Source organism: Mesocricetus auratus, unplaced genomic scaffold (genome assembly GCF_017639785.1).
Source record: "Mesocricetus auratus isolate SY011 unplaced genomic scaffold, BCM_Maur_2.0 Super-Scaffold_100007, whole genome shotgun sequence".
Taxonomy (NCBI): domain Eukaryota; kingdom Metazoa; phylum Chordata; class Mammalia; order Rodentia; family Cricetidae; genus Mesocricetus; species Mesocricetus auratus.
The window spans coordinates 84,109,999-84,132,844 of record NW_024429191.1 but is presented as its reverse complement, the minus strand read 5'-3'; the positions used below and the strand labels follow the sequence as shown (position 1 = coordinate 84,132,844).

The 22,846-nt window shown below is 47.5% G+C and overlaps 1 protein-coding gene across 3 annotated transcripts; it reads right to left on the bottom strand.

Moving 5' to 3' along the window:
* Window positions 1-6,600: 6,600 nt before the first annotated feature.
* Window positions 6,601-21,982, bottom strand: Milr1 (mast cell immunoglobulin like receptor 1). 3 transcript variants are annotated; one of them, XM_040749959.1, is made up of 7 exons: window positions 21,729-21,965; window positions 21,411-21,455; window positions 18,679-18,951; window positions 12,993-13,106; window positions 10,022-10,111; window positions 7,947-8,015; window positions 6,601-7,154 (listed from the first exon to the last, which is right to left on the bottom strand). In XM_040749959.1, exons 1-7 carry the CDS (start codon window positions 21,829-21,831, stop codon window positions 7,102-7,104), a joined length of 747 nt encoding a protein of 248 aa, XP_040605893.1. In that variant the 5' UTR covers window positions 21,832-21,965; the 3' UTR covers window positions 6,601-7,101. The 3 variants fall into 3 exon arrangements, with proteins under 3 accessions (XP_040605893.1, XP_040605894.1, XP_040605895.1); XM_040749960.1 differs by lacking the exon at window positions 10,022-10,111 and having other exon boundaries at window positions 21,729-21,982; XM_040749961.1 differs by lacking the exon at window positions 12,993-13,106 and having other exon boundaries at window positions 21,729-21,982.
* Window positions 21,983-22,846: the final 864 nt, after the last annotated feature.

Here is a 22,846-nt window from a genome sequence, read left to right as displayed (position 1 = left end):
CAAATAAAAAACAAAACACTTCTTGTGATGAGAAATAAACTGGAACCCACCCCTCCAAATGTGCTGACAAGTTTTTGTCAATTTGGCAAACTAAATGAAACTAGTTCAATTGCCTCTACCAGACTTGTGGACAAGCCCGAAGGGTATTTTCTTTTTCTTGTTTTTTGCTGTTCTGGTTTTTCAAGACAGGGTTTTTCTGTGTCGCCGTGGCTATCCTGGAACTCACTCTGTAGACCAGGTTGGCCTTGAACTCACAGAGATCTGCCTGCCTCTGCCTCCCAAATGCTACACACTGCCACTGCCTAGCTTGAAGGGTATTTTCTTGATTGATGTGGGAGGGCCCAGCACGATGTGGGTGGTGCCACCCCTGGGCAGGCGGTCCCGGATTGGGTAGATGAGTAGTCTGAGCAAGCCTGTCACAGGCAAGCGTTCTTCCAAGCGCCTTGCTTGGGTTCCAATCTTGAGGTCCTGCCCTGGCTTCCCTCCCTGATGATGGCTCTAACCTGTAAGTCAAACATACCCCCAAGTTGTTTTGATCAGCGTTTTATCACAGCAACAGAAAACTCGCCGGGGCAGAGGCCGGCACCCAAGAGTGAGGTGCTGCTGTGGCAGACCTCACTGCTCTTTGGGGGAAGACAGTGGAAGTGTTTGGAGCTCTGGGCTGGAGAATCCAGCCAGCCCTTGGAGCTGGGTGAGCAGTTCTGTGGGAACTTGGAAGCTAGCGCTGAATTGCCTGGCTCGTGAGGTTTTGAGGGATTACAGGTGTGCACCACCACAGCCAGCTTCCAGTTTGCCAGTCACTGTGGATTAAACAATCCTTGCTCCAGTTTGAATCCCTAGCTCCAAGGGGATCCTATGTACTCAAGAGTTGTTATAAATCCTTCCTTCCTTCTGAAGCAGGGGGTGGGGATTGACAACTGCTGTTCAGGGGAAAAACAGAATTGGGGAGATGTGAATTATGTCTGAGTTTGTTTAAGCCTTGGGCCAGCTGACACCGTTTAGACAGCTGACTGTAAAGCCAGCCCTGGCACTGCTAGTCACCAGCTGTGTGACCTTGAAGTTAATTACAACCTTCTCCCCTTTCCTTTTTAAAAAAGGACTGAATCCCCCTGGAAAGGTTGAATACTTTCTTCTATATTTGGATTTCTTTACTTTGTTTTTTCAGGATAGGGTTTCTTTGTGTTGCCTTGGCTGTCCTGTAACTAGCTCTGTAGACCAGGCTGGCCTTGAACTCAGAGATCTGCCTGCCTCTGCCTTCCAAGTGGTGGGACTAAAGGCATGTGCCACCAATGTCCGGCTGGGATTTCTTTTTTTTTTTTTTTTTTGGTTTTTCGAGACAGGGTTTCTCTGTGGCTTTGGAGGCTGTCCTGGCACTCGCTCTGTAGACCAGGCTGGCCTCGAACTCACAGAGATCCGCCTGCCTCTGCCTCCCGAGTGCTGGGATTAAAGGCGTGCGCCACCAATGCCCGGCTTCGGCTGGGATTTCTTTAGTTTTAAAATTACATTTACTTTAGTGTGTGTGTACATATACAATTTCCTGGTACACTTGTAGAGGTCAGAAAACAACTTGTGGGAGTTTCCTTCTTTCTATTATGTGGGTCTTGGGGATTGAAGTCAGGCATCAAGTGCCTTTACCCACTGAGCCACACATGAGTGCTGGAGACCTACATACAAATGTGGGAGAAACAGAGACACGAGAACAAATATGCGCGAATCTAGCCCTGAGATCTGGGCTGTGAAAGGGTCTTGAAACAAAGCCTTAAAAGCAAGGAACAGACTAGAACCCAGACCTGATTTCTAAATACAGGGCTCCCTGGGAAATGGCTCAGTGACAAGTGTAAGATGAACCTAGTACATACTACTGTTGTGCCAGGTAAGGACACATTCAAAGAATGTCAGCAATATGTCACAAGAAGAGAATGAAGCTTGGAGGAGGCCTTGCTTGTCAATCTTGGGCAGCTTGGACATGATAAGGAATCATACTAGTAATGGATTATAACTTATCAATGAAATAGGGATCCTTGATTCAAACAGAGATGGAAATGATAAAAGAGATATAAATGATGCCATGCTCCACATTGATGGTGGCTCAGAGGGTAAAGAGCTTGCCTTACAAGCCTGAGGGCCTCTGAGTTCAATCCCTGGAACCCAAATAAAGATGGAGGGAGCAGACCAAGTCCCAGGTTTCAATTCAGGGTTCCTAGCCACAAAGTAGTAATTATTTTAGGGAAACCTGGCAGATACCACTTCAACAAAGGGATCTGAGTGATCACCAGTGTGAGAGCAATTGGAATTCCTCACTCTGATCCTCTTGCGGCAAATGTATGCTGGGCCCTTTTTATTTGTTTCTTCATTCTGAGTCTTTTTTTTTTGTTTTTTTTGTTTTTTTTTTTCCGAGACAGGGTTTCTCTGTGTAGTTTTGGAGGCTGTCCTGGCACTCGCTCTGTAGACCAGGCTGGCCTCGAACTCACAGAGATCCGCCTGCCTCTGCCTCCCGAGTGCTGGGATTAAAGGCGTGCGCCACCAACGCCCGGCTCATTCTGAGTCTTAATCATGGGTTACATTGGGTACACTCAAAGTTGGGAACATTAAGACATAATTGGTCTATTATCTTTGAATGTGTCAAAGATGAGGAAGGGCTGAGCCGTCATCCCAGACTGAGGAGATGAAACATGGATGTGTCCATGTGCTAGGTGCATTTCAAATCCACGGGGACAGACCCTCTTTCATTTCTGTGTTGGGGACTCACTATGAAGACTAGGCTGGCCTAGAACTTGCTATGTAGACCAGGCTGACCTACAGTTCACAGGGATCTACCTGCCTCTGCCTCATGAATACGAGGATTAAAGTCATTCACCACCAAGACGAGCAACAGAAATTCCTTGAGTGCTTGTGTAGAGCTTCTAGCAGAGTGGAGCTCCTCATGCATCCTTGACCACGACTGGACCTGCTCCATCAGGGAAGGTCACCTTTGACCAAGCATGCAGCTTTGGGAGGGACACACATGGGATGGTGAAGAAGGAAAGTTACTCCTGCCTAGGCAGCCAGGTCATCCTCACCTCTGGGGGCAGAAACTCGTATGCTCAGGATCCTCTAGCCTTCTTAAAATTTTAGACTGGCTGTCTTCAAATCCACTTTGTGGCTGAGGAGAACCTTGAACTCATGATCCCTAACCCCAGTCCTGTGGCAGGTGTGCATCGCCACATCCAGCTGAGGAAGAGTGAAGAGGGAGTTCCTCTTCTGCCAGGTCCTGCTGCCCTTCAGCCCCAAATAAGCACACAAAGACGTTAATTATTAAACTGTTGGCCGACGGCTAGGACATCTTATTGGCTAGCTCTGTCTTAGTCATTAACCCATAACTACTAATCTATGTATTTCTACATGGCCTTATCTTCCCAGAGAATGCCTGGAGCGTCCTATCTTCCTGGTCTCTACATGATGTCCCTTTCCGAGGCCTTCCTCTGCCTTCCTTTCCCCAGCATTCTCCTGGTCTGGTCGCCCCGCCTATGCTTCCTGCCTGGCTGTTGGCCAGTGTTTTTTTTTTTTTTTTTTAAAGATTTATTTATTTATTATGTATACAGTGTTCTGCCTGCATGTATTCCTGTAGGTCAGAAGAGGGCACCAGATCTCATTACAGATGGCTGTGAGCCACCATGTGGTTGCTGGGAATTGAACTCAGGACCTCTGGAAGAGCAGCGAGTGCTCTTAACCTCTGAGCCATCTCTCCAGCCCTGGCCAGTGTTTTATTCATCAACTAGTAAGAGAAACATATATACAGGAGGACATTCCCCCATCAGAAGAGGCTCCTTTGTGCTTTAGAAAGTTCCAGTGGGATCAAGCCCCAACTTGCCACAGCACAAGGACAGCTCTATGGTTCAACTTTGTACTGGCTTTTCCTTGTGCTTTCTCTCTGGGTCCACCTCCAAGTGTGCAGAGTAAACACAGAAGCTGGTATTCCCAGCTCTACTTCCAGATCTAACCCAGGGTAAGACCGGGCAGAAAGCTCTAGAATGCATCCTTGGAGAATGGAATTGCTCCTGTGGAGTGAAAGCAACAAAGAATCTGCAGTGCCCAGTGGGCAGTGAAGACATTTGTCATGTGTTGGCTTCACACGTACCAAGGCTCCCCCTGTGGGGGAGAGTGATTTCTGTCACCTGATAGACTTGAAACAGGGGTAATTATTCTGGTTGTAGACTTGCTTGGCCTCTGTGACCTGCATTAGAAGCTTTGCAAAGAGAAAACGAGAGGCTATTGAGGGCAAGCTGGGAAAGCCAGAGGCCGCCTCAGTTCGGTTTACAGACATCCTCACTTCTCTAGCCAGAGGGGAGAGTCAAGCTTGGGATGTCATCAAAGCATGGTGCAGAAACTAAAGGACAGAAAGGCACACCTGGCAGGGAAGAATGCACCTCGGGATGTGCGAACCTGAGACCTGAGCATTCTTTTTTTTGAGACAGGGTTTCTCTGCACAACTATGGAACCTGTCCTGGAATTCACTCTGTAGACCAGTCTGGCATCCAGTTGACAGAGATCGCCTGCCTCTGCCTCCCGAGTGCTGGGATTAAAAGCACCACCACCTGGCTGACCTGAGCATTAAGTCCCTTGATCCCTCTGAATAGACAAAGATGATTTCCTACCCTTGCTGGGGACAGAATCCTCCTTCCTTCCCTTGTCCTGTAACAGGCTGCAAGCTTGGTGAATGAGAAAGATACTTGTGTGTGTGTGTGTGTGTGTGTGTGTGTGTGTGTGTGTGTTGCAATGAAAATCAATACTAGCCAGATGGTGGTGGTGTACACTTTAAATCCCAGCCCAGCACAGGAGGCAGAGACAGGTGGATTTCTGGGTTTGAGCCCAACTTACAGAGTAAGTCCAGGGTAGCCAGGCTACCCAGAGAAACCCTGCCTTGAAAAAACAAAGAAAGAAATAAAATAGAAAGAAAGAAAGAAAGAAAGAAAGAAAGAAAGAAAGAAAGAAAGAAAAGAGAGGGCTGGAGAGATGGTTCAGCAGTTAAGAGCACTGGTTCAATTCCCAGCAACCACATGGTGGCTCACAACCATCTGTAATGGGATCGGATTCCCTCTTTTGTTGTGCATGAAGACAGGTCACTCATATATATACATATTATAAAGAGAAAATATTAGCCGGGTGTTGGTGGTGCACACCTTTAATTCCAGCGCTCGGGAGGCAGAGGCAGGCTGGACTACCAAGCGAGTTCCAGGACAGCCTCCAAAGCCACAGAGAAACCCTGTCTTGAAAAACCAAAAAAAAAAAAAAAAAAAAAAAAAAGAGAGAGAGAAAATATTATAAAAAGAAAGAGTCAATAGTAACGACTTGTTTTCTTTTTAATTAGGCATATGTGGGTATCTGTGTGAAGGTTTATGCACACATGAGTGCAGGTACCTCGAGTCCAAAGGGTGCCAGATGCCCTGGAATTGAGGTTGCAGGCAGTTGTGAGCTGCCTGACTTGGGGATAGGAGCCACCAATGTCTTCTGCCAAAGCAGTATGGGCTTTTAGCCATGGAGTCATCTAACCAATACTAACTTTTGCAGCCTCATAGTCATTCACATAAGCACACATGCACATGCGCATGCACGCGCGCACACACACACACACACACACACACACACACACACACACAGAGGCCTGCTCTCCTATACTGCAATGTTTGCAGTTGAGTAGCCACACCCACTGTTTACATGGGTGCTGGAGACCTGACAGGGAGTAAGCCCTCTTTCCCAGTGAGCCATCTCCCCAGCCCCTCAGGCCCTTTTCAAGGTCTCCTGTATTTAGACGTGGTTTATGGTTTGTGGTGGTGTTAATTTGTAGCTTTCTATTTGCTTTTTGTTTGCTGCCCCCCCCCCCCCCCCGTTTCTTTCTGTTTTTTGAGACAGGGTCTCAGTATCTAGCCCTGGCTATCCTGGAGCTATGTAAATCAGGCTGTCTTGGAACTCACAGCAACCTGTCTCTGTCTCCTGAGTGCTGGGATTAAAGATGTGCACCACCACACCTGGCCATTCTTTGTGTTTCTGGCAGGCATGGGGATAAGTGAATGTGCAACACAGTCATTACAATTCATTCACCATCCACCCACAAACAACACTGCTGCCTAAGACTTAACTTTTTAGAATTTCATTATTTTTAGATAAGATTGTGCATGTTCGGGGTGGTATGGCTGTGACTTCTTTTTTTTTTTTTTTTTTTTTTTTTTTTTTGAGACAGGGTTTCTCTATGTAACAGTACTGGCTGTCCTGGATCTCACTTTGTAAATCAGGCTAGCCTCGAACTCACAGAGATCCACCTGCTTCTGCCTCCCAAGTGCTAGAATTAAAGGCATATGCTACCACCACCCAGCTTGGCCTCATTTATTTTTAATTTAGTGTTTAGGTGTGTGTCTGTACACATGAGTGCAGTGCCTGCAGGTGCCAGAAGAGGGCAATATATCCTCTGGAAACAAAGTTATTGTCACCTGAGTAGTGGGATGTGGATACTGGGAATCAAACTCCTGTCCCTTAAAGAGCAGTATGTTCTCTTAACTGTGAAGCCACCCCTTCAGCCCCAAGATAATTTCTACTAAAATGGCATTGGAAAGGGAGAACGATGGATGCCCACAAAACCACTTTATAAGTGTTACGAAGCCTGGCTACTTTGACAAGACTAGATGTCCAAATTAGCTAAAGGAATAGTGTTCCGATGTGAAAAACACAAATTCACTTTAGGCAACCAGGTTAAATATTTTTGGTTTTGTGTTTTAAGACGAAGTCTTGCTTTGTAGTCCCAGCCAGCCTTGAATTCAGGATCCTCCTGCCCCAACCTAGGGTGAGACTTCAAAGCGCCTGGTGAATTTTCTTTCTTTTTTTTTTTTTTTTTTTTTTTTGGTTTTTCGAGACAGGGTTTCTCTGTGGCTTTGGAGGCTGTCCTGGAACTCACTCTGTAAACCAGGCTGGCCTCGAACTCACAGAGATCCGCCTGCCTCTGCCTCCCGAGTGCTGGGATTAAAGGCGTGCGCCACCAACGCCCGGCTTGCCTGGTGAATTTTCTGTCTCTCCATGTACACGAGCTTTACTAGAGTCTTTTACACTGGATGCAGTCAGTTCTATCACACTTCAGTGTGTGAGCTCTGAATAGATGTAACTGGGGTTATTACCCACACAGCCCTCTGAAATGGAAAAGGAAAGAAAGTCAGTAACCTCAGTCCAGACAAAGTCTTAAAGGAATCCCCATTTCAGGAGTATGGGTTCAGTGGGTATGGGCACTTGCCACCAAGTTTGATGATGACCTTAGTCCTATCTCCAGGGTCCCACAAGGAGGATGGGGAGAGCTGACTCCAAGCTGTCCTCAGACTGCCAGTGAGCCCCAGGAGTCCCCTCAACTCAGCACGGAGTCACAGGCCCAAGCATGGCTGTGCCCAGCTTTTTGCAGGAGAGCTGGGGATTCAAACTCAGGTCCTCATGTAAGTGAGGCAGGCAAGTGCTCTTAGCTCGAGAGGGATCTCCCCAGCCCCTGATTTCTCCTCGAAAATGTTTTAGAACTGACCCCAAGTTCTCTTCTTGAGAGTTTTTTTGATGGTGTTTTTTAATTATTTTTATTGTAGTTTTGTGTGTGTGAGGGGTACATGTGTACTTGGAGGTCAGGTGCTGAAGTTACAAGGGGTTGTGAGCCATCTGACATGAGTGTGGGGACGGACTCAGGCCCCTGGAAGCACAGTCCACGCTTGTGATGCCGAGCCACCTCTCCAGCCTGCCTTGGATGTATATAGAGGACAGTCCCTTCCTTGTCTTCTCCTGCTCCCTCCTGACATCTCTGTGGGAGCTGCTGTTGGCTACTGTTGACTTGCTGAGAACCTGGGGGCCCCATGCCCCCTCCTTGGATACAAAGCCCCTGCTCACAGTGATGTCACAGGGACTCCAGTCTCATCCCAACAGCATCTCTTGTGCCCATCATGACTCACCTTGTTCCCTGGGTGCCACTTCCTTGAAGACTGGAGTGGCATAGTGTAGCTCCTGGGGTTTTCCAGCCTCTGGGCAAAAACAAAAACAACAACAAACAATGCATAGTGTTATTGGACTAATTCTCGGATCCTCTGACCATGTGATGGTGGTGGCCTGGGGCCTAGAGAGAGCACTTTCTCTTTGGGGGGTGTGGAAATGTGTTGCTGTCACTCCAAGTCTGATCCAGGGCTCCTGCTTCACAAGATGGGAATGACAGAGATTGGATGCTGGTGTGTCAGGGCTTGCACAGTACTCAGAGTGTGGCTGGGGCTCTGTTGAGCTGGCTGGGGCAGGGCCCCTTAGTTAGACCCTTCCACCACAAAGCATCCAACATGCAATGTCTGATTTGATAAGCGACTAAACATTGTATGGTACCGTGACTCTAGCTAATCACTAAATGCTACACATCTTGAAAACTGCTAAGGGAGCAATTTTGTGTTTTCTTGGCTGGTCCTGGGTTTGATCCCAAGCATTGCAAAAAAGCAAATAAGCAAGCAAACAAAAATGACATGTGCTTGCTTCTGTGGCATGCAGACTAAAATAGTTACAGAAAAGGTTATTGAGGCCTCTGGGCAGGGATGGCACACAAATTAAGTCATATTTGTAATCCTAGGACTTGGGAGGATGAAGCAGGAGGACTGTGATGAGTTTGGGGTCTTCCTGGGCTACATAGTGAGTTCAAAGCCAGTCTAGACTAGATGCTAATAAAAAAAAACAAGTGAACAAATAAACAAACAAAAAATCTGTTCCTAAATAATCAAGCCCCACATGATAAGTATATATGGCTTTTATTAAAATAGATATTTTTAAAGAGCATCTTGAACATAGTATCACATGTCTATGATCCCAGTGTTTAAGAGGCTGATGCAGGAGGATTGCAAGCTTGAAGCAAGGCTGGGCTACAGACTTTGTCTCAAAGCAAATGAACAGTCGGGTGGTGGTGGCACATGCCTTTAATCCCAGCACTCGGGAGGCAAAGGCAGGAGGATCTCTGTGAGTTCCAGACCAGCCTGGTCTACAAGAGCTACTTCCAGGACAGCCTACAAAGCCACAGAGAAACCCCTGTCTGGAAAAACTAAAAAAAAAAAAAAAAAAAAAAAGCAAATGAACAACAAAAGTTGTTTTTTTTTTCAAAAAGCAGATGATCATAAACTGGGCAGTGGTGGCCCACGCCTTTAATCCCAGCACTCAGAAGACAGAGGCAGGTGGATCTCTGTGAGTTTGAAGCCAGCCTGGTCTACAGAGTAAGTTCCAGGACAGCCAGAGTTACACAGAGAAACCCTGTCTTAAAAAAACAAACAAAAAATATGATCATGAAAGACTTTGGGATACAACATGGATCATCCCAAGTTAATATAAAGTCATCTTGAAACTATGTAAAGGCTAGAATGGCCGAATGGTGACATCCTGCATCTGGAGAGGAAAATGGGAGATGGAGGGCAGAGATGGGAGGGAAATAGGATACTCTGTGACGTTGCTTCTTTTTTTTCCTTTTTTAAACCCATGTGATGGGGGATGTCCTTCTTTACGCTGTGAATATATGTTTCTCTTATTGGTTGATGAATAAAAGCTGATTGGCCAGTAGCCAGGCAGGAAGTATAGGCAGGGCTACCAGATTAAGAGGATACCATGTAGCCTCCAAAGGAGTAACATGCCAGAGTGTTACAGGTAAGCTGCAGCCACCTGGCAATACATAGTTTAATAGAAATGGGATAATAATTAGAAGAGAGCTAGCCAATAGGAAGCCTGAGCCATTGGTCAAACAGTTTATAATTACTAGAAGTCTCTGTGTGTTTATTTGGGACTTATGGGACCAGGCAGGACAGAAACTCCATCTTCACCCATGTCTTTGGAGAATCTTTAAAATAATTTAAAAAATAACCAGCATGTGCAGAGTACTTGTCTAATATGTGTGACACCTTGGGTTCAAGTTCTAGAACCATACCATGTATACATATTATACATATATATATGCATACAGTCACCCCCAAACCAATCAAGCAAACTCATCCAAAGAGTCAGCCAGTCCTCTGACCTGTTTGAGTTTCACAGACATTTGCATACAGCTCGCCTTGTGTGGATGCATCTCCAGAATTCTTGGACTCCTTCTCTCTCTGAGCTTTTCCTGCCCCCCACCAAAAAAAAAAAAGTTACAGAGTCATCACATTGAACCAATTTAGACATGTTTATCCTGTCTTCCCTGCCAAGGGGCAGAATCTCCCATGATTCCAAGTGGCATGCCTCAGTGCTGGCCTCAAGTAATGAGGGAAACAATCACAGATTCTTATACAACACCCACACCTCTGACCCAGGGCCTCCTGGCCAGGTCCTGTGAGGTCTTAGTCTATATATAGTATTGAAAATAGACACATTTGGTAGGAAGCCTCTAGTCATCTTTAAGAGATGAGTGATATAATTAAGTTCTGTGTCAGCAGAAATTAAAAAAAAATTTTTTTGAGACAGGGTTTTTCTGTGTAGCCCTGGCTGTCCTGGAACTTGCTATGTAGACCAATCAGGCCTTGAACTCTGCCTGCCCCTGCCTCCCGAGTGCTGGTATTAATGGTGTGTGCAAATCTTTATTTTCTTTTTTCTTTGAGACAGGGTTTCTCTGTGAAACAGTCATAGCTGTCCTGGAACTCACTCTGTGGACCAGGCTGGCCTCGAACTCAGAGATCCAGCTGCCTCAGCATCTGCAGCTTGAGTGCTGGGATTAAAGGTGTGTGCCACCGCCACTTGGCTACAAATGCTGTTTTGTACAAATCTAGATATTTCTCCACACACGGGTCCAGTGAAAGGGCCACTTTGAGATCTTTGCCAGAAAAGGCCTTAGAGGTAAACAGGGAAAGGCTACTAGCCGGATGGCGAAGGTTTCTTTTGTTGCTGCTGTGCATCAAGTGGCAAGAGAGAGACCTGGTCCCATCCAATCACTCGCCAAGCTTCCTGAGGGTTGCTGAGAAACGGTTTCTGCTCTGGACCAACTATATGATATACAGTGAACTTCAGGACCTCTTGCTATAAACAGCGATATCCATACATGCACAGCATCACTTTATAGTAGCCAGAAGATGCGCGCAACCCAAGCATGGGGTGGAGGGGAGGGGAAAGGACATTAGGTATGCATGCAGATCACTGTTCCCCAGCCTAAAAACGAAAGACCTTCTGTTATACACAGGAAGCCAAGACCCAAGGACAGCTCCTGGAGACGTGCCACAGTTGGTAGAGTCCTTGCCTAGCGAGCAGGAAGCCCTGAGTTCGTTCATTCTGCGTACCTGCGATCCAGCCACTCAGGAGGACCAGAAGTTCAAGGCTATCCTCAACTACATGGTGAGTATGAGGCCAGCCTGGGATACAGGAGACTCTGTCACAAAATAAAACAAGACAGACAACTGCTGCAGCGCGCTGGGTTTCAGCCTGGGGGCCAACACAAGTGTGGGGTTACTGGTGGTCTCACAGCAGAGCAAAGGACTGAATGCCACTAACAAGCACACATGAGGGGCCGAACTGGGAGCTGAGGGTGTGACTCCGTGGAGAGCTCTGGTTTAGCAATTGATATACCGCTTTAAAAAAAGAAGACGGGGGGAGTAAAATTGCAAATTTCACTGTGTGTATATTTTAGCTGGGGATGCCACTCAGCTGGTGGAGTGCTTGCCTAGCATGCATGAAATCTCGGGTTCCATCCCTACTGTCAAATGAATTGGATGGAGGGGCATGTGCTTGTAATCCCAGCAATGGGGTCATGAAGGCCGGAGGATCAGAAGTCATAGTGAGGGCTGGAGAGATTGCTCAGTGGTTAAGAGCACTGGCTGCTCTTCCAGAAGACTCGGGTTCAGTTCCCAGAACCCACATGGCTACTCACATGTAATTGTCTGTAAATTCAGTTCCAGGGGATCTGACACCAATGGTAAAACACCAATGTACATACAATTAATGAATTTAAAATTCCTTTAAAAAAAATCAGGAGTGGTGGTGCCCACCTGTAAGCCCAGCATTCCCAAGCTGAGATGGGAGTATCATTGTGAGTTCAAAGCCAACCAGGCTTACATAGCAAGAGCCATTACAAAATAAAAGTATAAATGCTATTAACAATTTTGAGGTGGTAGCTGCAGAATTCTAATTCAGGCTCGGGGACTGGGCATGTAGGGCTGTGTGTGTAAGCCGTGTCCAGGTGAGGCTGGCTCTCCAGACAGCCTCCATCAGGAGGGCCTCACTGGGGACTTGAAGGCCATGCCCTGTGAGCCTCACGAAGTCTGTCTGTGCACCTCTTCATTTCTCAACTCTTGTTTTCATCTGTTGTTTTCAAGACAGGGCCTCTCTGTAGCCCTGGCTGTCCTGGAGCTCACTCTCTAGACCAGGCTGACCTCAAATCCGAGCTGTGCCCGCCTCTGCCTCCCAAGTGCTGGGATTAAAGGTGTGCCTGACCACCACCTGGCTTCTTGTCTCTTTAAATTTTTTAAAAAATGACATTTAGTTATTTGTTAGTGTGTGGGTGTGTGCATGCCACACAGCATAGTGGAAGTCAGAGGACAACTCACAGTGGTCAGTTTTCTCTTCCACCGTGTGGGTTCCGGGGAACGAACCCTCCTCCTCCTCCTCCTCTCCCTATTCCATTTCTTCCATCCAGGTACTAACCAAGCCAACTTTACTTCCCATCCGAGATCGGAAGACCATGTGCTCCCCACTCCATTTCTTTTTATTTAAGTATGTGCTTTAGAGTTTTATTGTTTGTTTTTTTGTTTTTGTTTGTTTTTCAAGACAGGTTTCTCTGTATTGTTTTGGAGGCTGTCCTAGAACTCGCTCTGTAGACCAGGCTGGCCTCGAACTCACAGAGATCCGCCTGCCTCTGCCTCCCAAGTGCTGGGATTAAAGGCATGCGCCACCAACGCCCGGCCGTGTTTTAGAGTTTTAACAATTGTATGTGTATAAGTGTTTTGCCTGCATGTATGTATATATATGCACCCTGTGTATACCTGGCGCCCCCCATCTGAACCATACCAGGGAGAACTTACCTTTTTTGTATTTTGGTTGAATCACAAAAACCAGAACTAGGACTATTACCAGTAGCCCCAGTAACACCCCTGGGAGCAGCTGTGACAGCAGACATGAAGGACAGCTGTCTTCTTCTGTAAGAAAAGTGTTCATGGGTCACCACTGGCTGTGACACTGACCTGATTAAGTGCTCTAGGAAAGGCCGTCATGGCTGCCTCCTGAGTTAACCATCTGTGTGCCCCATGAGAGTTCCCTTGTTGGGCCATGACGTTTTTAAAGTTATACCCTCGTTCCTTCCTCCCCCATGGCACCACAGAGCAGCACAGCACTTCATGGTTGGATCTGTCACAGCGTAGCCTGTCCCTGTAAGGACAGGCACAGGGTGTTTAGGGGCAACTCTTAGTTAGGGCTTGCAGGATTTGTGTCACCCAGACAGCTCCCATGTGTGAAGTGTTACACGCCAGACACTGTGTTAAGCACTATGCATGCATGGGGAGATGGCCGGGTTGCTAAAGTGCTCACTTCACAAACACGAGGACCTGAGTTTGGTCCCAGCACCCACAATCAAAAAGCCAGACTCGCGCCTGCAACTACAGCACTGGGCGGTGGAAATGGGAGGCTCTCTAGGCTCACTGGGCAGCCTGTCTGACCAAATCAATGAGCTCCAGTTCAGTGAGAGACCCTACCCCAAAGCATAGCGTACAGCATCGAGGAAGACATGCACCATAACTCTCTGGCCTCCTAAATATCTGTATATACATGTATACATTCACCACACACACACACCATACACACACCACACATACACCATACACACATATAAACCATAACCACACCACACACACACATACACACCACAGACACCACACATCCACAATATACACACACCACACACATACATACATACCATACACATACATACATACTATAAACACACATGCACATATACACTATACACACACCACACATACACACCACACACAGTATACACACACCACACACATATACCACACACACCACATATGCACACCATACACACGCACCATACATATACACCACGCACGCACACACACACTCACACACACACACACACTTAAGATAAAACAACGTAATCTCAGCACTCAACAGGCTGAGAGGCGGCAGGAGAATTATCAGAATTTCAAGGTCCGCGAGGCTACAAACCTAGTCAGGGGAAAAGAAAAAGAAAAATCTAGGTGAGGTAGAATATATTTGTAAACAGGAGGTTGAAGTGGAGCCATGAGTTTCCTGGGCTACACAGGGATTCCCTGTCGCCAAAACTGAAACCAAACAAATTTTAAAAAACAACGAAAAGGGAGAGAAATACTAAAGACCCGACGTCTCCAAGAAAATGCAAAGTCTACTATGGCTGCAACAATGGCTGCTTGGGCTACTTGGACCTCAGAACTGGAAGGCATGGAATAGGATGGGGCCAGGTCTTACCATCACAGCCATGTCTGCCTTTGATGTGGGAAGCAATTTTGTCTAGTGTGTGATGCTCCCATAGGGATTCTACATTTGGAAGCAAGAAGCCCAAACAGGAGGAGGATCAGGGCAGAAGCAGCTGCAGTTTCTAGAAGTAAGCGCAGAGTCTGTTGAAGGAACTCAGGGAAAGACCACATCATCAAGGTGAACTGGCCTGAGGGCAAGATGCAGCTTGGAGATGCAGATTGGTCTGGGGCGGGCAGGATGGCTCGGCAGCAGTGGTATAAAGCACTGTAACTCGAGCCCCATGACCTGAGTTGGAGCCCTGACATCCACGTAGGGCCACACGCACATGGGTGCACACACACATGACATAAGTAAAATCAGTTTAGACCTGTTTCCATCTGACTGACAGGGCAGTTGCCAGGTCTAAAGAATAGAAGAGGGAACTCAAACAGTGTCCAACCATACCGAGTACTCGGTACACAGGTCAACTCCTTACTCCCGCTCACTGGCCTCAAGGAGAATGGCCCGCTGAGGAGACACACACACAGCCGGGGGCCAGACAGATAGCTAACCTGACTGTATACAGTGTGGCACAAATCTGCTGAGGAATTGGAGGGGGGGAACAAGGCCGCCTCTTAGCTTCAGAGAACTGATGTTCAGACTTCATGGTCTATTATTTCTTCTCCAGATCTTGCTATGTAGCTGAGGCTAGCTTTAATCTCCTCATCCCCTGCTTCCAATTCCCAAATGCTGGGATTACAGGTGTGTGCAACACACCTGGCTATTTGTTTATTCTTGTTTTTTCTTCTTTCTTTTTGTTTTTCAAGACAGCTCTTCTCTTTGTAATCCTGGCTATCCTGGAACTCACTCTTGTACACAAGGCTGGCCTTGAACTCTGATTCACCTATCTCTGCCTCCTGTGTGCTGGAATTAAAAGCATGTGCCACCACCACTCAGCCAGCTTGTTCCTTAAGAAAGACTACATCAGCCTGGCGTTGGTGGCACACGCCTTTAGTCCCAGCACTTGGGAGGCAGAGGCAGGTGGATCTCTGTGAGTTCAAGGCCAGCCTGGTCTACAGAGTGAGTTCCAGGACAGGATCCAAAGCCACAGAGAAACCCTGTCTTGAAAAAACAAAACAACAACAAAAAAGACTATATCAAAATTGTATTTAGCGTGTATACATACACACCCTTTTATGGTGTACATGTGCAAGCCAAATGACAACTTATGGGAGCTGATTCTTTCCACCAGGAAGCACCTGCACTCACCGAGTGCGAGTTTGTCAACTGACCAGTTCCAAGTCTAAGGTGGAGGGCTGGCTGAGTTTTAAACCCAAAGCATCATTTTTCTCTGACTATGTTTCCATTTATAGAATTTAGTTGTACAAGTACTTTTACTTCCTCCAAAAAGCAGAAGCGGCCTTGCTAAATTGATTCGAGGGAAATGCAAAACAGGAACTACAGGGCTCTCTGGTGGGTGCCAAATCTGACTCTTCTTTTCTACAGTTTGTTTGTTTTTTACAGATTTCTTTAGTTCTATTTATTTATTTATTTATTTATTTATTTTTGCTTTATGAGACTGGGTCTCTCTATGTAGTCTTGGCTGTCCTGGAACTTCATATGAGTCACCCTTGGCTACCTACATAAGTGAGTGTAAAGCCAGCCTAGGCAACACGAGAGTCTGCTTCCAAAGAAAGAAGGAAATGGCCACTGTCACAGAGCTGACGGAGAGCACACTAGCTGCTGAGAGCCCTCTCCCCCATCTCCCACTACTCTAGGCTCCTCCAAACTTGAGCCCTGTGTCTGAAGTGTCCCCGGGGCTCACACACTTCTCTGACCTTCAGCCACCCAGAACCAGGCCAGTTCTCACCCCAAGCTAGAGCTCTGGGCACGCTGAGACTGAGACCAGCACCCTCTTTTCCCAGTCTCTCCACATAGCTAGCTCCTTCTTCTCATTGTCCCAGCCGCCTGGACACGCCCTCCTACCTCACCTAGGTGGGCCCTTCCCCAGGCCATACTCTTCCCCACACTGTGCCAGCTTCCTTTACAACAGCCGGCACAGCTTGTGAGCCATTTGTCTGGGTTTTCTGTTTTCCCCCTGGACCGAGATTCCATGAGGGCAGGAACCAACCAATATAAATCAGGGTGTGATGCATCCAGCTTCTCCATAAGGGCATCCCTGACTAGGGAACCTGTGCTTAAGGCTCTCGGGACATGAGCGTGCCTTAGGTATCACTGATGAGTCCTGGAAGCACCTTAGCTTGCAACAACCAACAGCCTGCACCAAGTGGGCAATCGATAGAGACATATCTGTGAGATTTCATTGAAGATGACCGTGTCCTATAGTCCATCAAACAGTTTGCTGGGAGAGAGTGTCACTTGAACAGATTGCCGGAAGGCCGTGTGCAGAGGATTCGTGTTTGGCGGCCTTACCATGGAGGGTGGGGGGTTCTGTTAAGCCACTGTTCACCACGATCCGTTGGTTTTTCCCCTTCCACTCAATCCTATGACAGCCACAACTGCTGCTTATGTTCAGACTACAGCCTCCCCCTGGAGCCCTGAGCATGAAACTCCTTTAAAAACACACGCCGTTAGCTGTGCCGGCCAATAGTGGTGTCAACTTGATCAGATCTAAAATACCCTAAGACTTAATATCTGGGCGAGTCGCGAGGGATTATATAGACGAGGTTAATTGAGATGGAAAGATCCACCCTAAGCGTGGGTGGGTGGTATCATCCCACGGGAAAAGTCTCAGATTGTATAAGAAGAGAAAGTAGGCTGGTGGCAGGCACACGCCTTTAACCCCAGCACCTGGGAGGCAGAGGCAAGAGGATGGATCTCTGTGAGTCCAAGGTCAGCCTGGTCTACATTGTGAGTTCTAGGCTAGCCAAGGCTACCTAATCAGACTGTCTTTAAAAAAAAATCACTAAATTTTCAGAATAAGAGAAAGAAAACTGAGCACAAGGATTCACACAGACAAAGCACTCATGCGTGCACACACACACACACACACACACACACACACACACACACACACACGCTTCCTGTATGTGGATTTAAGGTAACCTACCACCTCTCACCCACTGCTGTAACTGTCCCTGTCATGATGACTGTGTCGCTGGGAACTTTGAACCCAAACAAGTCCTTCTCTAAAGTGCTTTTGCCAGGTGTTTTGTCATAGCAACAAAACAAGCGACTGACACATCACCCTCCTTATCACCCCCTGGGGAAAGTACACCCTGCTGTATTCCATTAGATTAGGACATTTGTACCCTGATATTTAGAGCCATTGACCTGCATTTCCATCTAACAAAACTTTCTGTAGTTGTCCAATATGGCAGTCACTGGAATACTAGAAATGTGACAAGACTGTGGCACTGAGGTTTTTACCTTATTTATTCTATGACAGTGTCTCACCATGTAACCCTGGCTAGCCTGGAACTGGCTCTGTAGACCAGGCAAGCATGCACTGGCGCACATGCCGTAGCATGTTCGTGGAGGCAGAGAACAACCCTGTGGGATCAGCTCTCTCCTTCCGCCTTGATGCGAGCTCCAGGGACCAAACTCAGACTTGTACAGTAAGCACCTTTACACCACTGAGCTACCTTGCCAGCCTGGAATTGTTTTTGTTGTCATTTGGATCAGTTTGAATTGAATTTTGGGTGGATACATGTGGCTAAGGGAGCCCCATGCCAGTAGACCTGGAGAAGCCAGTGGTTCCTTCTAAGGTCTGACGAGACTGCAGATATAATGTTTAGATCCCTTCTCTCACTCTCCTAGGGACTCATTATCAAGGTCACCACAGATGAGGCTACCATACCGGGCTAAGGGAAGCTGGCATGGGAAGGCAACAGAGAGAGAAACAGAACACACAGGTGTAGCTAAGGATGGCCCTGTCCTTCTGGGTGGGAAGGGTGCTGGCTCTTGGGGCTTCAAGCTTCTATGGAAGGAGACTGGTGATCTGGGTAATCTTGGCAAGACTAGGAAATCAGTGAGGCACTTCCAGAGAGGATTAGCTAAGTGGGGAGGACCCTCTCCAATGTGGGAGCACCATCCTGTAGACTGAGGGCCCAGCTAGAATAAGAAGAAAAAAAAGCCTGCAGCACATGCTCTAAACTGATGAGCCTGTCTCCTGTCCCTTTCCACGTTCTTGAGTGTTTCCGACAGCCAAGAGCTCTTCCTAGCACCAGAGAGAGTCCCTTCAGTCCTCCTCCCCTCCCCCACACCCAGCCTCCACTGTATGGCAGAGGTACTCACTGGCGATTTCGAACTTGAGTTCCTGACTATATTTCTGCGAGTAGTTGGAAACGTTGATTTTGCATTTGTAGGGGCCTGTTTCATTGGTGTTGGAGATCTTCAGGTAAAAAGTCACAGCTTCCGCTCTCGTTTCCTTGGTTTGTAGGTGTTTCGTACCCAAAAACAGTGAATAGGTGATATTCATTGGTGCGTTCTTGCTGGAACAAGATAGAGATACATTTTGGCCCATCCTGACCACATTCACGCTTGAGTTCAAATTCGGAGAAAGTAATTCTGGAAAAACAAAATGACACAGCAGTCTTCATTAAAACCGCTCGACGGGGCTAGAGCTGTAGGTCTGGGTGGTGGAGTGCTTGTCAGCGTGCACCAAGCCCTGAGTTCCATCCTGGGCACAGCACAACTCAGGTGTGCAATTCCAGCGCGCGGAGGATGGAAGCAAGAAGGACAGGACCAGCCTCAGCCACACAGGGGGTTCAAAGGCAGCCTGGGCTCCAGGAAACCAGTGTGACGGTTAATAGCGACAGGTTGACAGGCTCTAGGATCACCTAGGAGACTGACTGCCTCTGGGATGTCTGTGAGGAAGCTTGTAGACTTCGCTAACTGGGGTGGGAAGATCCGCTCTGAATGTGGGTGATCCATCACAGGACTGGGTTCCCAGACTGAATAAAAGGAAGCCAGGGACAGCGAGCCGAGCACCCGTCTCTCTGCTTCCCGACTGCGGATGCTCTGTGACCAGCTGCCTCAGGCCCCCGCCACCACGACTTCCCAGCTGTCATGGGCAGAGTGTCCTCTTGAACTGTGAGCCCAGGTTGACCCTTCTTCCTTTCGGTTGCTTCTGTCTTGATATTTAGTCACATTGGTGACAGAAGTAACAAACACCCCCCTTTCTCAAGACAGAAACAAACATCTTAGGACAACTTTGTTTTCCCACTCAACCCCAATCTTTTCTTTGTAGCACGAATTCTACTTGGTCTTCATAATACCTCCCCCCCCCCGTGTCAGATATTGGGGTTAATGCTGAAGATTAGAGGAGCAAAGCGGCTCCTGTCTCCTGCCTTTATTCCTCTCTCCACATAGCCGTGTCACTCCTGTCTCTATCTCCCTAGTGCTGGGATCACCTTAGTGTGAGCTCTGTTTCTCTTTTAGACTGATTCAATCTCATGTAGCCCATAGCTTGTGAATTTATTGCTTTTCAATACATCCTGACATCATACACAGACATAAACATATTCATCTAGGTTTCTCCATTGTGTGCTCAACCACACTCAGCACTAAGAGGTTGAAGCAGGAGGATTCCCATGAGTTCAACATAGCTTGGGCTACATAGTGAATGCTAGTCTATGTAGCAAGATCCTATCACAAACAATCCGTAAAAACAAAAACAAGCCAGGCGGTGGTAGCACATCCCTTCAATCCCAGCACTTGGGGGTGACAGAGGCAGGCAGATCTCTGTGAGTTCAAAAGCCAACCTGGTCTACACAGCTAGTTCCAGGACAGCCCGAGCTGTTACAAGGAGAAACCGTCTCAAAAGATAACAACAAAAGCAAAACAAAACAAAAAACCCACACAATCCAACTACTGATACTGGCTGCTTCTGGAAGCAGCGGGGAGACAGGCTGGGGCTACAGAACAGCAATGTTAATCCCGTGTGGGTAGCATATACGGAAGGAGTGCTTCGTTCCAGAAGCTGTACAGAGGAAGGAGTGCCTCGTTCCAGAAGCTGTACAGAGGAGCAGGCGCTGCAGCGCGCCCATCTCACAGGTGAAAGAAATCAAAGTCAAAAGCGATCAGTATGTGTGTCCAGGCTGCCCGCTGGTGAGTAACATGCCAGGCTTAGTGTTAAAGTGCCCTGGCTCCGTGGTGGAGTTCCCCCTATGCATAGTACTAGTTGCTTGAATTCAGGATGTGTGGAATGCAGGCATGGTGGCACACACCTGTAACCGGCACACGGGAGAAGAAGAGACGGGGGTGGGGTGGGGGTGGGTGTCTCTCTAGCAGGCCTGAGCATGGAGAGCACAGCACCAACAGATGCTGCCTTTCGCCCCTTCTCCCCCTTCCCTCTGCCCTGCTAACCCTTCAGATTACGTTCCTAAGCTAGCACCTAGGCTTATTTGGTCCCTTCCTCCTATCAAAATACTGAAGTCCGCTAATCAAAAGCCTCCTTGTGGCTACCCCAATCAGCACGCCCAATCAAACACACGAACTCATCCTGACACGGGTTTCCCCCTTTCCTTTATAAACCACCCATTCATTACCTGTGGGTCAAGTCTGTCTCCTCTCTATCCAGAGGCAGTCCTTTGTCCCTCCAGGCAGGCATACTTCAGCCTCTCACTATTCCTTTTCTTTTTTCCCCATGTTGTCTATGTCCTGTCTTTGCTAATCCCTGTCCTTTGTCCCTCTGGGGTAAACAAACAAAAAAACTCCTTCATGCTGAGAACCTGGTCTTGCTGTGTCCTGGGCTGTCCTTGCCTTAAGAAGGCTCTGGAGTTCTAGTCCAGCCTTGGCCACATAATGGAGTTTGAGGCCAGCCTGAACTACATGAGACTCAGCCTCTAGCAAAAAAAAAAAAAAAAAGGCCAGGGACTTTGAAGTTTTCCGTGGTACAAACTGTCTCAAGACTTTGCCGCTGAGTTTTGAGTAGGAAAAAAAAGCTACACTTCCCCCTCTAAACTCAAAGTCAAAGCCGGCTATGCCACGTTCTGATGAACATCACGTTAGGAAATGAAACTTACCACTGTTTCTTTTCCCCTTCTTACAATCCACTGCAGTGTTCTGAACTGAAAGCAAAAAAGATAAGATTAGCAAGAGCTCATACTCCACACAGTGTTTTGGAGAGCTGAGTTTTGTTTTGTTTGTTGCCTTTGTTTTTTGAAACAGGTTCTCACTAGGTAGCGCTGGTTGTCCTGGAACTCTCTCTGTAGACTAGACTGGCCTCACACTCACAGGGATCCTCCTGCCTCTGCCTCCTGAGTGATGGGATTAAAGGCGTGCGCCACCACCACTCTGGGCCTGAGAGTTAGTTAATTTTTAAAATATCGAATCAGGCTTACATGCTGTAGAAAGAAAAATAGCTCCGAGTAAGAGTTTGTCCAGCCAGCGGCTTATTCCCTTGAATGAGACAGAGGCGCACATGGGAGGGCCACTGTCACCCATCCTAGTGGTGCGACTGCAGAGCGGTGCGACTTCTTCAGATCCCTCTTCCCAGCCCCACGAAGGAAGTGAGAGGGTTTAGACAAGGTTGCACAACTTGACTTGTGACGACTTGGTTTAACTGGCCTTCATGTTACCGTAACAGGCACTCAGCAGCTGCCCTGACAGCAAGCCCTCCTTCCTCTCTGGGACCTGTTTTGTGACGGTAGTTCTTTTGTCTTTTGTCCTCTCTCTCTCTCTCTCTCTCTCTCTCTCTCTCTCTCTCTCTCTCTCTCTCTCTCTCTCTCTCTCTCTCTCTCTCTCTCTCTCTCTCTCTCTCTAAATCATTGTGCTCCAGAGATCTATAAAACAAAAATGCCTCTAATGTGCAAGCCCCTCTTGCCCAGGGACAGATAATTTCCTGGAACACTAGGGGCTGTTGTTCATGGAAAATTAAAAGCCCCTTGTTTTCACTTCTGGATACGAGCTTGGTTGCCCCAACTGCAGGGAGGTGCTTGATCACACCTAGGCTGGAGGTACTCGGCAGGACGGATGCTTGCCCCTGATTGGACGAAGGTGGGAAGTACCGGGTTTTGCTTTTATAAGCCTCCGACTAATGTCACATTTGACTCAGAAGTTGTGGCAATGGGCTTATTCTTGACAAGTGGGATTAACAACATCCCCCCCCCCCCCCCCGTTCCTAGCTGCCTGTGAGGTGAGCCACAGGCTCCAACACTGTCAGTACATGTGGGTGCTCTTTGGGGCGGCACATAGATCTTTGTGAGTTTGAGGCCAGCCTGGTCTACAGGGTGAGTTCCAGGACAACCAGAGCTGTTACACAGAGAAACCTTGTCTCTTTTGAAAAGCCAACCAACCAAACAAAAAAGATGCCTCTTGGTATTCAAATTAATTAATATAAATAAATTACAAATAACAGCCCTTCCTGGAAAGATCCACCTGTGGCCTTTACCTGTCCCTGGGTAACACATGGCCTTGTAGACAGCAGCACCTCCTTTCTTTTTCTTTCTTTTTTTTTTTT

Excerpts from the sequence above, each read along its gene's own strand:
- Milr1 (XM_040749959.1), bottom strand. The coding sequence starts at position 21,831 with ATGGGTGACAGTGGCCCTCCCATGTGCGCCTCTGTCTCATTCAAGGGA. Across the intron at positions 18,952-21,410 it reads GAAGGGGAAAAGAAACAGTG|AATTACTTTCTCCGAATTTG; the intron begins GTAAGTTTCATT and ends TTGTTTTTCCAG. Across the intron at positions 7,155-7,946 it reads AGTGGCACCCAGGGAACAAG|AGGGCTGTGTGGGTAATAAC; the intron begins GTGAGTCATGAT and ends TTTCCATTTCAG.